The sequence below is a fragment of the Chaetodon trifascialis genome, chromosome 1 (genome assembly GCF_039877785.1).
Source record: "Chaetodon trifascialis isolate fChaTrf1 chromosome 1, fChaTrf1.hap1, whole genome shotgun sequence".
In the NCBI taxonomy this organism is placed as follows: Eukaryota; Metazoa; Chordata; class Actinopteri; order Chaetodontiformes; family Chaetodontidae; genus Chaetodon; species Chaetodon trifascialis.
The window spans coordinates 16,567,136-16,584,826 of NC_092056.1; the positions used below are offsets into that span (position 1 = coordinate 16,567,136).

Consider the following 17,691-nt stretch of genomic DNA (forward strand, 5'->3'; position numbering starts at 1 on the left):
ATTTTTGCATGATTTGTTTGGGCAGCTGATTTTGATGATTTATAAGTTGAATTATGCAAAGCATTTTGTCAGAGATCTAAGCAGTTGCTGTATTATACTAATAAAAATCTAGTATTTTACATCAAGTTAAAATTCAAATAAATGAAAAATTACTTATGCAAAAGTAAATAGTGTGATCAAGCCAGAATTGCATCAGAACTATTTTAAGGACATTTCAGATTCCGCTTGGAGGTTCAGCAACCAACAGTGTCCGCAAATGTTTGATTCTGCACCAGTGAATTTTCTACATGGTGGACCACAGATCTGTCTACAGTGGCATCAAAGATACAGCGGTGCTTAAACCATATATACTCCCCAGACAGTTCAGAATGAGGCGTCTTTCTGAAGTGTAGTTAATGAATGACACAGTAAAACATTCTTGACTCAAGACTTTAATTTGTTCTTCCATCGTCCTTCGTGATCCATCGTGTCACAGCATTCAGAATTATTGGCACTCCTGGTAAAGATGAGCCAAACAGAGATAAATAAATCAAGTAATCAGCTATAACCTTTGTGTAAAAGATGTGAAGTATTGCATCCTAAGTTAAGTCCATCTTTTAATAGATGATTACAAAAATGTTGGCACTTTGTTGTATTTTTGGCATTTGTGCTAAGCTTATTGAAATCCACCTGACTATGGTGCAATTCTCCCATCACTTCTAACTGCTTCAAGTATTCCCCATTAAGTAATTTATTCCTGTCTTTGAATCTGACTTCCAGCTTTGAGGGACCAACACCAATCAGTTTAGCAGCAGCAATTCTGGCAGCCATCATTTTTAAAAACCAAAATCAGAAACAAATAGAAAACAACAATGAATTTGACAATGGAAAAATGTGTTGCATGTAGCTTGGTACTTGGTCTGTTTATCTTTCATGTCATCTGCACCATATGCCAATAATTCTGGGGGGCACTGTAAATACAAGTCAGTGAGAGAAGTGCAAAATATTCATTTAGGCAATGACAACACACATTCTTCATTAAGATGGAGAAGGTGTGATGGATAGAAAGAGCGTGGCCTCACATCCACTTCCACTGATCAAGTCACCTTTATTGCAGGCAACAGAAAAGAAAAAACCCTGTTATATGTTCAAGCCAACACATTAAGTAACAGCCTCAGCGTGATATTTTATTTCAGCTTTATGAACACATTTATGTGTCAGATCATATCCTGGTAATTCAATGTGAATCCCAGTGTTTGAGCTTCACAGGGAAGCTCTGGTCACACGCTGTGGACACAATTTAGAAACCAAATCCAGCCGTCCAGGCTGCTCCCCACCCTGAGAGGCTGCAAGGATGGAGGTGCTGTTATTATTCTGCTGACCTCACACCCTGTCTGCTATTCAGAAACTAACCTTAAATGGCAGCCCATTAAAAAAATCCTTGCTTGAAAAACACAATGATTGCGTGTGTTTTCTGTGTGTGTGTGTGTGTGTGAGAGAGAGAGAGAGAGAGAGAGAGTGTGTGTGTGTGTGTGTGTGTGTGTGTGTGTGTGTGTGTGTGTGTGTGTGTGTGTGTGTGTGTGTGTGTATTGCACATCTCATCATCTTTAGTTAGAACACAGAGCACATTGTCCAGAGTTCAGCCTGGACTCGTCTGTTCAGCACCATGAAACGTTTCAGTATGTGAGTGCACAGTGGCAGATGGGGGGGCCTCTTGGTCCGCATTGTGTTCCCGCTCTGGCTTCGTTTGCCTGCCTCCTCTGGGTCTTCTCTCTCTATGATCCGGCTGTTTCACATCTACATATCACGGCTGCTTCGGTCTCTCCAGCTTCATTAAGGGCTCTGGGGTGTCTGAGTCACTGTGGTGCTTTCTCTCTCGTGGAGGCTCAACTTTGCTGCAGCGTGTCCACGAGGGGGAGCGCATGTACCCACCTCTGGGCAGCACAGGCTGGTGGGAACCTGGGGATCAAACACACAACGACTTGTTGCCAACAGGAACCCAAAGTCTTGGCAAATATAAATACAGATGCATACTGAAACAGACACAAGGCTCTGCATGCCTGTCATGCTTCACACAGCTTGACCTTGAAAATACAACTATCTTGTTTTTTATTGACACCAGTAGAGATAACTGTGCGAAACCCTAACCCTAAGCCTAAGCCTAAGCCTAAGCCTAAGCCTAAGCCTAAGCCTAAGCCTAACCCTAAGCTCATTTAAGGCATCTAAAAAGAGTATTTCACACACATAAATGCTGCTTAATCTCTCTATAAACCAGTAAATCTATAATTATCATCAATAATGTCTCTGCTGGAAGTCACAACAACTTGTTCATCTCATACCAACTTATTGTATTTTAGTATAGTTTAGCACACAAAGAATGTGCTTTACAGTTCCACTTTACACCACACGGTGGCGATGGTCAACCTCCCAGGAGGACAACAAAGCAACAGAGGGAATGGCTGATGGAGAGCTGGCAACTCGCTCTGCCTGATGCTGCCTATATCAGTCCATTGTTAGGTATCTTAGGTGAAGGTCATACTCAGAACCTGGCTTATACATCTCCCTAAAGCCACATCCATATCCTGACCATCATTAGGGACTGACAGACAAAGACAGAGAGAGAAAGAGGGAGGCGGAAAAGACATATTGATCTCAGAAGATTGATGGTGTCTCCACTGGATTTTAATGAGAAGGACAACAACCTCCTCAGCAGCATGAAGGAGTCTGCTGCAGCAAGCGCCATGGACACCTGCTGATGACTGCCTGCTGTGTGTATGCAGTTATTTAAATGTGTGTCTGCATTGTGCATGTGTGTGTGTGTGTGTGTGTGTGTGTGTGTGTGTGTGTGTGTGTGTGTGTGTGTGTGTGTGTGTGTGTGTGTGTATGTGTGTGTGTGTGAGGCATGTCATTTTTCCATTCTTTGTGTGCATTGTTCAGATTTCTGTTGACCTGTTTTTGCCCTGACAATTACAATTTAAACACACACAGATCAAGGAATGTTTGCACACCTGAGAGGTAAAGTCAGTCTACGCCTCCCAAACATACAGATTTTCCTTCTTTCCCTCCTCTCTCTCACTCTCTTGCTGTCACAGACACAGAGTACCCTGAGCTATGGGGTACTGTTCTATATTCCCTCTGTGCTGCTGGCTCGCAGCCATTAGATTCTTCACTCAGCGTGTTGCCACACTGAATGTGTCTGAAACACTCGACTCTTCTAGGAGAAAACCTGGAAAGGTGCAGGCAAAACAACTCTTGTGTAACACCAAATTTGTGTTTGTATGTGCACATGCGCAGTGTGGGACAACACCGTTCTCTTTCAGCCCATTTAAGGTAAACAACACTCTTTTCATTTGTGCATGTTGAGCCTAAGACTGCCCGGTCAGTGTTTGGGAACTGGGGCAAGTATTTCAATGATAGGAAAAAAATAATGGTAATGTCTGTAAAAACCTGGAGTGACCCCAAAGGCAACGAGGTGAACTGGAGTCTGACCTTTTACTTTCAAAGGAGCTTCTATAGAGGGTCTGAAAAATGTGGTCTCATGCTCTGGAAGGATAAAATGGCACAAAACAGAAAGCTGTGCTGCCTCTCTATGGGCTAAAACTTCGCAACATGCTTGACTTCTGGCTACATCCCAACCAACAACATCGCTGTGGGTACATTTGACAGCAGATCGGAAACAAAGATTCAACAAGCCACACCTGAATCACTGATTAGGGTGTGTACCTCTGTGTTTTTGCTTGTTTAGTGTAGTGTTGTGTTGTGCAGTGAGATCTTTCTGTCCTTCACTGCAAACATCAAACATCTGTCAAAGATGGGACGCCCTTGGGAGACACTGTCTCACTGTCGATATAATGCAGTCAAACAATATCATCAAAGGGTCTGAGAATGATACAGGATATGCTATGTGTGTGCAGTAAACAAACTCAATGAATTTCTCTTTTTGCTCCCTATTTTCTGCATCAGTTCATGCTCAGAAATTTTTGGTCAAATCCTTAAATCAAATACCCGCTCTATAAACAGCTCATACGACTTGAATGTGAAAAAATCAACCAGACAGAAGCACAATGGGTTGCAGTCTGCAATGTCATCAGTTAAAACCCTGTTACTGCTCCAACCACAAAGAATAGGAGGCCAAAGTTATGCCTGTGGTAGTTTTTCCGGGATGTGGGTAAACTTCATGGTTCATCAAGCTCATTTGAGTGTGAAACAAAGAGCAAACCTAGTGGACAGAGTTAGCCTTTTGTTCTGGGCCTCTGGAGCTGCTCTGAAAAGAGACTCTTGATGAAACACTAATTGCTGCGTGAGTTCAGCTCTCGTGCAGTACGTCTGATCTCTAATTTTGGCTGCACCGTCCATGAAATAGGCTTTACGCTGGCAAATAGCTGAAAGTGAAAGAGAGGAACATGGGATTGGAAAAAGGACACGTGGAAAAGAAAGACAGCAGAGTAAACAAAACAGACAAGATATGAGCATCTATAAATCATGTGGTGGTGTAGTTACTTATGATAACTATTTAAATGGCTTTGAAGGCCTGCTTGTTTCCAGCAGGGAACAGTGAATTATTCAGAAACCTACATTTAGCATGAACTTGCTCACCCAGCATCACCCTCTCTTCTCCTCTTCTCCCTCAACTCCTACATGCCAACCACACACACTCAGCAGTTTCCCATATTGTCTAATGCTCACACAGCACAGCACAGCACAGCTCAGTACTACCACATCAGCTATGCAAACTTTGACAGAAATTAATTAAATTTACATTTAAATTAAATTAAATTTAAAAAGCCCTTCTCTTTCTCCTCCACACTGAACTCACTGATAACTTTATGGGCCAATAAATGCACTCACTGTCATTATACTGCCTTCGCCACAATTCAGTTTGCAATATGTTACTATTATGGTTTGAACAAGGTTGTTCAAGACTTGTCAAAAATCATCTTGCGTGAGATTGCAGGGCTGAGTAATGAAGGAGGTTTTAGAGAATCCAGATGAAACAGATCAGCTGGTGCTTACAGCTGAGATTTGTGCTGTAAGTCGCTGTTTGGATAAATCCTTCCTCTTTGTCTCTCTCTCTCACATACACACCACAGGCATTGTCTGCACAGCACAACATCTGCATGCAACAATAGGACATCTTTGTTCACGTATGAAATGTAGAATTTTGCTGTTTTAGATTATCTAAATACTATTGCACAATTTAAAAAACATGCATTTTTATAATGAGAATGGGAAAAACTGTCCGATGGAAAGCAAATGAGCAAATCAAGCATCAGCATCCTCCTGTATCTCCTGCACAATCTTAGTGGCTGCATCTATCTGGCATGGTCATCCTTCCTCTATACAAGGCATATCTGAGGCAGACACGGAGAGAGAGCCTGGGAATGATGGATGAAGGTAAGCTCAGAGAAAGAGGGTGGAGGAAAGGAGGACTGTGGTGAGCGTGAGACAAAAACAGCACACAGGCAGAAGTGAGAGTTGAAGCAAGGCGTAGCACAAAATGATGCATCTTATGCCAAAAGGTTTAAGACTTTCAACGAGGAGGAAACGTTTGCCATGCTCTCAGATGGCTGGTCTATTTCTATTCATGACTGATGCAGGTAAAAAAACAAGAGTGAATGACACACACTGCTCACTGTGGGGTTGTCATCTGCATCAATCGACAATAAAAACAATATCAATCACCTAAGTGTGTCATTCTGAGTGTGCAAACATTCAGTCATTGCTGGGATTTATTTTTTCTCACAGATCTGAGGCTGTGTAAATCCGTTGACATCATAACACTGGTACACAGCTGTATGTCCTGACAGCAGGGACTTCATCTTGATTAGCAGAAAGCAGAGCAGCGGGTGTGAGGCCTTGGACTGGAGGCCTCTTGGCTCTTGTATCTCCTGCACCTGGCTACTGACGAGCAGCTGTGGCCTGTTACTAACAAGAGGCTGAGGAAACTTGGTGTGGTGGTGTTGGGAGAGAATAGCTGAAAAGGGTGGACAAGCTACAACTGTTTAGTCTGCGTGGCTGTGGGAGGACAGGAAGGTAAATATATATATGTCATATTCTTGAATAATTTCCTGACTTCTTGTGGTTTGAGGCTTATGTTTGGCTGTGGACATAATTCTGATTCTTTGCATTGGTATACATGTTTTTAATTGTCATCTTCACACACACCTTCAACCCAGCAGCACAGAAGATCTGTACAATCAGCACAGTTTGAAGGTGGACAACCAAAAGAGTCTCCCCCTCTGCTCCTGAGTTATGGCTTTGAACAATGGCTAGAAAAGTGTTTTTGCAGAACATTATGATGCCACAGTGAAGTTGACAGTTGACCTTTCTGATATAAAAAGCCATCACTTCATCAATTTATCCTATGAGACATTTGTGTGAAATTTTGTCATAATTCGTGTATGAATTCTTGAGTTATGAGCAAAAACATGTTGTAGTCACAGTGACCTTTAACAACCAAATTCTCATCAGTTCATCCTCCAGTCCAAGTGGACGTTTGTGCCAAATCTGAAGAAACTCCAACAAGATGTGATTCCTGTGTTATCATGTTCACCCGAATGGAACAGACAGCAAACCCAAAGACACTTAGTGACTAACTGTTGAACATAGTGGAGCATTTAACAGCAAGAGAGCCAGATATTTACATCAGGAACTGGTAGAGACCAAAAACAGAGCTAAAAAAATATCTATATTATATAGAATCAAGACTCCAGGTGAATGCTAATGTTGCTCTGTAACTCCTGGATGTGTTAATGAGTAAATGTTTGCTAACAAGTTCAGTAATGATGATGATAATGCAGTATGTCAATGTTGTGTTCTCAGCCCCCATGTGGCCAAAGAAATCTGCTACAGCAGGTTTAAATAAATCTTTTGCTACAGTCTAGTGTTGCTCAGTTGGTATAATAGCAACATCACCTGGGAAACCACAATCTTGTCATATGCTACAGTTATTTTAGCATTACATTGTATATGATAAACTGCATTACTGTTTGATGTTTCTGTGAAGTGTTCTACATGAACACAGAACCTCCTGAATAATTGGCTGCGGTGTTGCAGACAGCATCTTATAGCAGAGATGGTCCACCGGGACCATAACTCACATTTAACAAGCTGTGCCACGATATGGAACATTAGTAATAAACTGAAAAGAGAAGGAAGGAAGAGACGGATGTTGTTGAAAAAGGAAATGCCATGATAAGAACTTTAAGAGGAAATTACCAGTGGCCAGTGAGAGCAGAGTATAAAACTCTGATTCCAAGAAAGCTGGGACTCAGAGGAAAACGTAAATAAAAACAGAATATAGTAATTTCCGAATTAATTGGGTTTAGTGACAACAGTTTTATGGAGCCTTCCTGAGTCCATGTAGTCATATCCTTTATAATATCATGTGTTCACAAAGTGATGAACCTCGCTCCATCCTTGCTTATGAACAAAGATGCCCCTTTCCAATCAATTACAATTACAATTAGTTTTTGGCAGACGCTTTCATGATACTATCACCTGTTACCAATGAACCTGTTTACCTGTGGAATGTTCCACACAGGTGTTTTTGGAGCACTCCACAACTTTCCCAGTCTTTTACTGCTCCTGTTCCAATTAGTTTGAAACATGCTGCTGCCATCAAATAAAGAATAATAGAAAAGAATAACTTATTTGATACAGTACCATGTTTTAAACTTTGTGACGAGCACAGTCATTGCACAGAACATACAATAAGGCATTGCCTAAACTGTGTGAGTGGCCCTTTGAATCTTGAGCTGCCATGAAATCCTGTGTGCATGCTGAGAAGCAGGAGAGCTGGAGGTGGAGAAAGTTCACTTTCCGCATGCAGGATGAGGCACACAGGTCTTAAATAAAACATAGGAAAGACGTGTTAGCCTTTATCCTGTACCTGCTGCTGTGACACACATGCAGGGTGAACTCTCTCCTCTCCTCTTTAATATGCGTATGTGCATGAGGTCCATCCACTGCTTTTAATTAATTTGGCTCTTATGTGACTGGTGTAATGCCGTCCCAGCTCAACACAACATCTTTCCTTTCAATCCCTAGTTGTGATTGTTAATGTTATTATTTGATAGAATCTAAATATAATTGTTTTGCTATGACAATCAGAGTGAGACAATGTAAAAAAGGCAGCTCTTTTCACTTTATAGACAGTTTATCTATGATACTGGGAGATCTGTTTTTGATGAGTCTTCGAAGGAGTCACGTTACATTTCAAATCATTGTGGCTCAGCAGGTTCCTGCTGGGTCAGACTGATGTGAAACTCTCCTCAAGATGTGAATATTCTGCAGGACTGCAGGGAGGAAATTTAATTTGGGAAATGCTTCCCTCAACAATCAAATTTTATGAGTAACACACTGACCCAACTAAGCTTTCTTAAATGAAGCTACAGGGCATAAGGGTGCAATAAAGATATCTTGATAGAGCAGGAAGTTGTTTGTTAGAATTTGAGCATGGCTTGTGGGTCAGCAGATATGTCCGCACACTGTAACAACACACTCTAAGTGTAAATGCATGTTTTAGTCTACTGCTTACAGTATGTGCAGTATGCACACATAGTTTACATCTTTGTGACTGACAGCATGAAGTCACTGTATTGTCAAAATTCAGCGAGAATGCTATGATACACAACTATTTTCGGCACAAACCCCCATGTGTTGTTTTTGCAACGAAAGTGATTCCCCTTCCGTGTTACTCAACAATTTTTAGCAGGCCTTACCTGCTGGGGATTCGTGGATCTCCTCATCAGAGTCAGCGAAAACTTCAGCCAGTTCCTGGTCAGACATGTCAGTCAGCTCAGTCAGATCCAGGAGGTCAAAGTGCACCTCCAAAGAAGACACACTGCTCAGTGGTTCTACGAGGCAGAGAGAGAAAACACGGGTGGTTGAGAGATTCAAATGATCCACGCGTTTTGCTGACAGCGCAGAAGAAAAGCAGCTCTTTAAAGAGAAGCTGGGGAAGTGGAACTGTGTATATTCTGAACACAAAGACCGTCATGTACAGTAATGCCGCTCTTGAATCTCCACATAATCAGATCAATAGCTGCCTCTTGCAGTACTATTGTAAAATCGATTTCTACAAAGAGCATTTTCAGTCTTTTATCCACTTTCATCTGTACATCCCTTGTAAAGTTAAGCCCTCTCTGCTCCTGAAATATTTCAGACACAGCAGTTTTTGGATTTTGCCTCTGAGCTTGACACAGTAGTCAGTGAGTGTCTCGGTGTCAGCACGACACCTGTGCGTTAACACAGGCAGAATGGAAATAAGAGGTAAGGTCAGTGGAGATGAAAATAGCCAGTCCTTCAACGCGCTGTGATCTCCATCTTTCTCCTGGGTGTGTTGCACCTGTTCATTTCTGCACACGCCTCTGATTCCTCGACAGAGAGGAGTCACTGCTGCTGCACACCACAGGGTCATATTCACATGTGGTGTGCAGCGACGTGCCGGGCTCAGCATTCCAATCAGGCTGCTCCTCAAGTTTAAATTTAATGTATGTAAAGTTTGATTCATTCAAAGCTTCTGTAATATATACATAAAGCCACAAACATCAGCTTATGTCAGCATCACTCGATCTAGGAACCAGTTCTGTGTAGCAGAGGTGAACTAATCTGCGGTCAAAGTGAGAAAGATGTTTGGAGACTGCACCGAGGCAGATGGAGGTGTGTTTGTATTTGGATGCCTGCCTGCCAAGCAATGTCAAATCTGGATGAAACACTTGACTGGTTGTTTGTGGGTGTGACTTTGTGGAGAAAACGATGGGTTACGTGACAGGTTGAAAGCTGTTATCACCCCACGTCATTTGCCTGCTGTTTTCCAGGCTGTTTAAGACAATGATTCAGGCTGAAGACACAGAGCCCACTCTCCTGCTGCTCTTTGTGTGCTGCTATGTTTAATTCCCTGCATCGTCCTCCTGATAGAGTGCCTATTGATTCAAGAAGACTGATCATCATGCTAAAGGAGTTGCTGGTCATTGTGCCATGTTTCAAATATATGAAAAACACTCGACACCAGAAATGCCAGGAGACGCATGGAATGGAATGAGGAAGAAGTGATGGTGAGAGAATACAAATGAGAAACAAGCAATGAAAATTTTGAGACTTTGGAGTTTGAAGTCCCGACGGAACATCTTTAAAGGCTGTCAAACACAAAGACCCACCTCACTTAGCCTCTATTTCACCCCAAGCCTCCTGCTCTACTCTGAATGCACGGCTCAATTTTACTGTCATGCTCATAACCAGCACTGGGTCACATGTCGGCCACGGGCCAGGTAGATATGACATGCATGAATATTTAAAAAGCCAGAGACCATGTGGCCAGCATATAAATGCTCCACAGGAAATAAAAGAAAGAGAGAAATGGACAGAAAACAACAATAGAAATGAGGGAATAAAATAAAAAAAAATGACAAAGACACAAGAAAGATGGGAATGGAGGAGATAGTGACATTTTAATGTCCAGTCACAATCATAGTGATCACACACGGGATCCCTTGGGGCTCCCATGTAGTCCGCATACATTTGTTCCCACCTTAAAACCCAAGCCCCCACCTTGCTGTTCTGCTATTGCTAAGGCTTAGTTCTGACATCCTGAGACACTGATAATCAACAGTCAACAGCCAGAACTATTTCACATCCAAAGCTTTTTTCTATGTCTGCTGTCTGACAGTGTTTGATTATATTCAGCGAATACTCTGAGAAGCACTGCAGTATGTGATTATCGGTGAACAAGAAACAAATAGAACCAGTGTTTTCTTCTATTCAGTCCACATTTCCATCACTTCCGATTACTTCTCAACGGTGTTTGTGAATATATTCGACTTTTCCCTCAGGCTCGAAGGTGCTTACAGCTATCAGTCTTTTTTGACCCCTTTTAAGGAAGAGCGAAGAGACTGGAGGCAGCGAGACAGGGAGGGTGGAAATTGCGGAGGAGGAGATGAAGAGAAAGGAGGGAGAGGCAGGATGATGGGAGAAGAGGGAGAGATGAAGCAAGGTAAGGAGGTAAAATGTAAAACATGAAGAGGGGAAGGGACTAGGGAGGAGGAAAGAAGGAAGGAAGGCATTATGTAAAACAAAGCACTCCCTGCATTATTTGCAGCCATTATATTCAATTGGTTACAAGGTTATTCCCATTCTGCTGCGCTTGTTTTTGAACCACCTCTCCCCCATCTCTTTTTTCCTCTCCCACACCCTTTCTCCTTGAATAATTGATCAGTACGTTTTCTCTCCCAGGCAGACACACTGAAATAACTGCCTCCATCTCAAAAGCCAATCAGGGAGGCTTTGAGATGCCAGTGGGAAGGATTGACAATAGAGAACTCATGCTGAGACAGATGGATAGTGTAAAAGACCGCTACCTCTCCTAACAGCAAGCATGCCTCCCCCTGATTCATTTTGCCCCCTTCTTGACATATTAGTATTTTTTCAGCATGTCCTTAATGTCACACTTCATAGTACTGCCTTTGTTGTTAATGTGTGTGAAATAAAGGTCCCTTCACTTCGCCGGAAAGAAACTTGATGTGTCTTTTAATTTATAATATCCCTGTAAGAAAAACAAATGTTTGCATGTGGTTAATTTGATGTTCCGTAAAAAGCTTTTTCCCTCCCTTTTTTTCCTCTCTCTGCATGTAGAATAGTACACAAAGATTGCACTGAAGGAACAAAGAGTAGGGAGGATGGGTGAGAGGGAGGAGTTCACATTTGGGAGAAGGGATAAGAGAGCAGAGGGGATGCGCCTTGCCTGCTGGATCTGTGTAATCCCCTTCCCTCTCTACTAGCTCATCAGGGCTCTGAGGTCATCAGTTCAGCCAGAGCAGCTTTTAATGATGCCTGGGCTCTGAGTGAAGATGGTTGAGAAAAGGCTTGTGTATTTGGACGATAGATCAGATAAAACTAAACAATATAGTCTGTGGAAAGGGTTATTTTCCTCACAAAGACAGAGCATACAGGCTCGTCTATGCACCATTTGATGGTAAATGAAACATGTTTTCTGTTGCATTGTTTGCTAATCAACAGCTGACAGGTAAATAAGCTGTCATCTTTTCTAACTTTGAGAACTCACACAGCAAAATGCTGAACGCTTCAGTGCAAGTCCATCAGAATTAAAACACGTGACACAGCTCTTTCTCCAGCACATCACGCTTTATTCACCTCCCTGATGAAGGCAAATCAGCGGAAAATGTTTGATGAAAAAAGCATAGTTTACTGGATAATTCTGTAAAGTAAGCTCCCACATGTTTCCTTTCTTCCCTTTGACTCCTGGTTTCTGTGATCAAAGATCAACACAAACAGATAAACACTATTAGGACTACACAGCAGTCACCATTAATTTTTAATCTCCAATTCTTTCACATCCACCCAATCACACAAACAATAGGCAACTTATCCGCACTGCAGTTTTGTGTGGGTTTGAATGTATTAGTGCATCTATTCCACCAGCACTGCGTGTTTTGTCAATGATTTAGTTGCCACAAACCAACTGACAACTTGCTGTTTTCCAGGATACTAAGATGTTTATCTTTTTAAGTTAGGCTGTTTGCTCTGGGCCTAAAAATAAATGTTGCAGACGACTCAGGAACAACTGTTGTCCCCTTTTTTGGAAATAAAACTGCAGCATTGGGAAGCAATTTATTTTCTGTGCCATCCAGGATGAGGCTGCAATGTGTCTCTGTGGACATATCGAGTTATCTCCATAAAGTTCAAAGAGCTGGTGCATTTTTGAATCTGATCTCTGAATGACAGAAGTGAGAGGTGATGCAGTGTATAAGGGAAATGATCATTTTGATGAAATGTTTTCTCAGGATGGGATTTGAAGAGCATTTTGTGAATATTTAAAGCAGTGCTGATCTTGCTTTCCCTTTGCCTCATAGCCAGATACTATTAGCTGACCTACCAGGTGGCATAGCTAGAGGGTCACATTAAATCACAGAGACACAGACATTAGCCTCTGGATGAGCCGGCTCTCTGAAAAAGTGTTGAGTTAGTGAAGCAGATAAAGGCTGCCTTGTCACCCATGTAGCTCCAGCAGCCCTCTGTGGTCCTGTGCCCTGGGATCTGAGTCTGGCACGTACAGGGAAGCCTCTGTATAGGGCTGATGCACAATGAGTCCTTTCAACCACGGCTAAGTTGCAGTGGTCTCTCCGAATGTGGGACCAGAATACCCAAAACAGGATGTGATCATGCAGTAGGTTTACAATCAACCTGGATTCCCAGGGATGAGGATGCAGATAGTCCAGAATTATATGTGTGTAACTAATACTTTAGTGGTCCACAGGACTATGAGACTCATTGTGTGTTACTATATTATACTTAAAATCGACCCAGCAGTGACTATCACTGATAAGACACTCTTCAACAGGAGCAGCATTTCCTCTCCCCTCCTTACTTAACATTCCTTGTCTCCTTCTTTGTTGGAGACACTTGCTATTGATCAGTTATCCCGCTGAAAGCATTTGCCAGCCGTAATTAGCCTGCAACACCTCTTTACCACCAATGAATATTCATCAGCGTTTTACATTCTTAATATCACCCTTTCTTCACCCACGTCCCTGGGCACTCACGTCTCTTCTCAGTGATGTGCAGCAGGCTAGCATTGTGCCCAGACAGGCCACCTTCCTCCTCCTCCCCCCCTGCTGGGTGCTGGAACAACTCCTTGGATAGGTCACCTGAGCTGGAGGGCTTCAGCAGCTTCTGGATGTCTTTATTGGGCTCTATTGGCACATGCCACACAGAAACAGAGAGAGAGGGAGCAGAGGGAATAAAAGATTTTTAATAAAAGGTCTATTTCTAAGGCAGAGCAATTTAAGGCATCAGAAAAATGGAATAAAATCTAGTAAGACACATCTTGGGGTAATTAAGGGGAAGAGATCAGAAATACTAAAAGAAGTCATTATCAATGTTATGATTTCCCACTCAATTCCCAAATTTAGACCTGACATGAATCCTTAGTCTCACCTGTCTGTTGTGATGCTTGAATATCTCCATTTTATTATCTGTTTGTCCTTTTTTTCTTTTAATACATTCTTAACTACTTTCATACAGTCTATACAACCGTACACACTCTGTCTTTTGTCAATCCCATAAAATTAGTATCTGTTTACATCTATATGAGCATGTGTGTGGGCAGTCGTAAAGGTTCAAACGTGTGATTCTGTGAAAGCAGATCGGTTAACTCTAATTCAACAGTTGTTACATTATTGTCATTTGAATTTTTCCATAAAGACAACACATTCTAAGAGCCTCTCAAACATCCATTCAGAACAGACAAACAAGTTCACACAGGCTGTTAACAGAGTCTGAAAATAGAGTGTACTTAAAATAGCATCCCTTCAAATGCAGGAGTACGCACACTCTGTTCACCTGTTTGACACAGCTGAAAACAGTGGGGTGTGTGATGAGGCTGACTGAGGTAAGGACAGGAGTTCAGAAGAATGCAGGAAACTTAAACTATTTTCATTTTCAAATTACAGGAGCCTGAAATAAAATCAATAGATTCATCTGCAAAGTAAACTACATTAAAACAAGTGACATTTAAATTGACATTAAACAGAAAGAAACAGTGTGTACGAGGCAACATGATGTCAGTGTGGCTTTTTATATGATAACATGCAGAGTTGATGGAGAGTCGTGTGGGAGTACAACAGCTTCCTGGTGGGTCTCACCAGATGGCTGCTGAGACCAGTTCTATTCCCAGTACGTTCCTAGACAGTTGAATTTCTTATTTCAGATGAAAAGTATGTTACAGCCGAGGCTAAGCCAGAAAACGAGGCAGTCTGATTTCACCCTGAGAGGCAGAGTGTTTGTTGCTCTGTTATTGATTGATTTCCCCAGCGAGGAACCACACAAACTGTAGAAGGCGATAGCATTACCTCTGCTGTTATAATGAAATGTTTGTTCAATATTTAGACTATCTACCAGCAGCTTTGGTTTCCATTTCCATCGCCCTCTTCAGCAACTACTCGCTGTACAAATCATGCTTGATTGCTGTTCCTGACCTCTCTTCCATTACTTTGAAGCAGTGAATCATCCATCCATCCATCCATCCATCCATCCATCCATCCATCCATCCATCCATCCATCCATCCATCCATCCATCCATCCATCCATCCATCCAGCTAAGCTCTAATTTTATCTATTAACCCTAAAATCAACATTTTTTGCACAGACATGTCTTCATTAGGGCTGTTGGGGTTCCATTGCATTAATAAGAAACATGTTTTTTACCATGTTGCAATGAGCTTTTTGTGTTCTGCAAGGAAATGTAGAATACACGTCATTACTGTACGTCACATAAAGAAATGGCTCCTGTTTCAGACCTCAGATAAACATCCAGGACACAAAGACATGAATCCAAAATGAATCTATCATGATCACCTGTGTAGCTACACTGGTCCCTGCTGTTCTAACTATACAGCATCCCCAAGTTTTGTGTGCTCAGACACGGATGCCCAAATGTTTAGTATTTTGGTGGAAGATGAGTTTGGATCTGAGTCAGGACGTTAATCGATGACAGAAGAAAAGAGCTTTCAAGAAAGTCACAGGATTATCCACATGTAAAGGATGACATGTTTACACAGATGGCCTGATCTTGCCGCCACCTGCCGAACAGGCTGTGAAGAAACCAGAGTAAATAACGAGAATATAAGTTACTGCTGTTAGAAGACAGTTGGTTGTCAGAAATGTGGTCTTTCCAGGCAGTGGCTGACCCTGTCTAGAGCTGCCAGCCGTGACTGTCTGTGAATCAGCCAACCCGAGACAGACAGATGGGAGCATGAGAATGATGTAATGTACGGTTGCCAAAAGTTGAATCAAACTCAGTGTCTCAGGTCAATAAATCAGTCCTCATTTGCAGTACAGGCAGGGGGAATGAACACCCCAACACCCTTTTTGCCAGGTCATTTCGGTAGCTGACTGCTTTCTATCGGCTCTACTTTATAGTAATGCTTCTACAATACACCCTGCATTTGAGCATTTTTTACACGAATCTCTCTAAAAATAGGTGAGTGAATTACTGTGCACATGGAGTTAAGAAAATGTTGAGTCCAGAATTATTTTCCCTCACAGTTTAAAGTATCTTGGAGTATTTTCTAGCAATGTTAATTCTAATTTCTTAATCCAGAGTGTGTGTTGGTTCAGAGCAGCCACAATCCAAACACTGTTATCCAGAGGTCACGCTTTGTGACCTCGTGTAATACATCATAATGATGATGTTCATGCTAATTCTCTCCCACCATAATGAGCAAATAATTTCCCAATTTGTCTCGGGCAGGTATTTCTGGTTGTCAGCATTAACATGTGGTGCTCATCGCCCGGTAAAAAAATAAAAAATACTATTGCTGTGAGTATCTGGATAAATTGGATGTAGACATTGTTTTAACCCAAGATACAGTAAGTACTAAAGCAATGTTTTAATAGCGGTTGAATGCACGCTGTAGGAACTGTGGCAATTAATGTCACATAATGAAAAATGATATGTATATCTTATCAGATGCATATCTTTCAGTCATAAAAGCTAATGTTAAACTGTCCTACTTGAGCATGTTGTTTGAGACTCAGACACCTTGAAATACTTACACTGTAGATAAACACGGTCAAATGATCATCCCTTTGATTGTTTAAATGGTACAGTGCAATAGTGGCATTGTGCAGTGCTACCACACAGTGCAGGCTTCTCTGGATGGCCTTCACACAAAGGCCATATGTGTCCACTATTGTCCTCCAATTTGTATTTCATCAGCCCAGCTTTTGTGTGGCTGCTTTACGGTGTGTGGATATAAAAAGACCTGCACTGCCAGGCATTACATCCAACACGAAGCCTGAATATAGAAATGAACCCTCCACAACTGGATCCTATGTGAGGAAAATGATCAAAGATAGGGGTGCCAGAGCCCTTCTGCATTCAAGCCGCTCAGTGACTAACTCTTGAATAGACAATCAGAGAAATATAGTGACTCTGTTAGCCTACCATTCAGAAAGTGTCCATTCTCCACACACTGAACATGCTGTTGTAAGAGGGACACTTGCTATTCAGAGCACAAGTCATTCAAAAGACAAAGCCAGTCTGCAACAACCCTGCTCGTGGAGCATGACAAAAAGCTGAAGCACAAAGAAAAGAAAGAGGAGAAAATGCCTCTTACCTGGGCTCCCTGCCCCTCCCTGTGCCTCCATGCAGCTCAGCCGAGAGTGTCCTGCTGTTCACCGCACCAGCATCGGAGACAAACAGGGAGGGAAGAAGGGAGAGGCAAGAGGAGAGTGTGACTGTGTGTGTGTGCATATGAGAGAGAGAGTAGGGTGGGATGGGCAGACACAGCGAGACCGCAGCTGTCAAGCCCCCTGCTCCTCCTTCTTTTTTTGTCCTCTCTTGCACTAGATTTCCCAGACAGGTGATGTGGGTTTCTCCTCTCGTGCAGCCCACCTGCCCCGCTCTGCCATCAGAGCAGTCTGGGTGCTGCACTGCTTCACAGAGTGAGTCCACCACAGAGAGGGAGCTCTGGGAACAGCGACATCACTGCATATTTCTGAGCCACTTGGTTTAGTAAACGCAACATTGTGAGGCTTGGCTTGGTATGTACAGAATACACACACACACACACACAAACACACACACACACACACACACACACACACACACACACACACAGAGAGAGGGAGGGGGGGAGGGGGGGAGGGAGGGAGGGAGAGAGAAATCCAGGCTGAAAGAGGGAGGGAGAGGGA

General features: G+C 42.4%; 2 protein-coding genes across 2 annotated transcripts in view; one reads left to right on the forward strand and one right to left on the reverse strand.

The window, feature by feature from the left end:
- def8 (differentially expressed in FDCP 8 homolog) overlaps positions 1–17,691 on the forward strand; it is a 276,782-nt gene that overhangs the window by 27,457 nt on the left and 231,634 nt on the right. The window lies entirely within an intron of this gene.
- dbndd1 (dysbindin domain containing 1) lies at positions 414–17,464 on the reverse strand. The gene is made up of 4 exons (XM_070961736.1): positions 17,115–17,464; positions 13,539–13,688; positions 8,703–8,837; positions 414–1,938 (listed from the first exon to the last, which is right to left on the reverse strand). Exons 1-4 carry the CDS (start codon positions 17,143–17,145, stop codon positions 1,784–1,786), a joined length of 471 nt encoding a protein of 156 aa, XP_070817837.1. The 5' UTR covers positions 17,146–17,464; the 3' UTR covers positions 414–1,783.

Coding starts and splice junctions, on each gene's coding strand:
- dbndd1 (XM_070961736.1), bottom strand. CDS start 17,145: ATGGAGGCACAGGGAGGGGCAGGGAGCCCAG. Junction 13,689..17,114: donor GGGAGGGGCAGGGAGCCCAG/GTAAGAGGCATT, acceptor ATGTGCCAATAG/AGCCCAATAAAGACATCCAG. Junction 1,939..8,702: donor GATCCACGAATCCCCAGCAG/GTAAGGCCTGCT, acceptor TTTGATCCCCAG/GTTCCCACCAGCCTGTGCTG.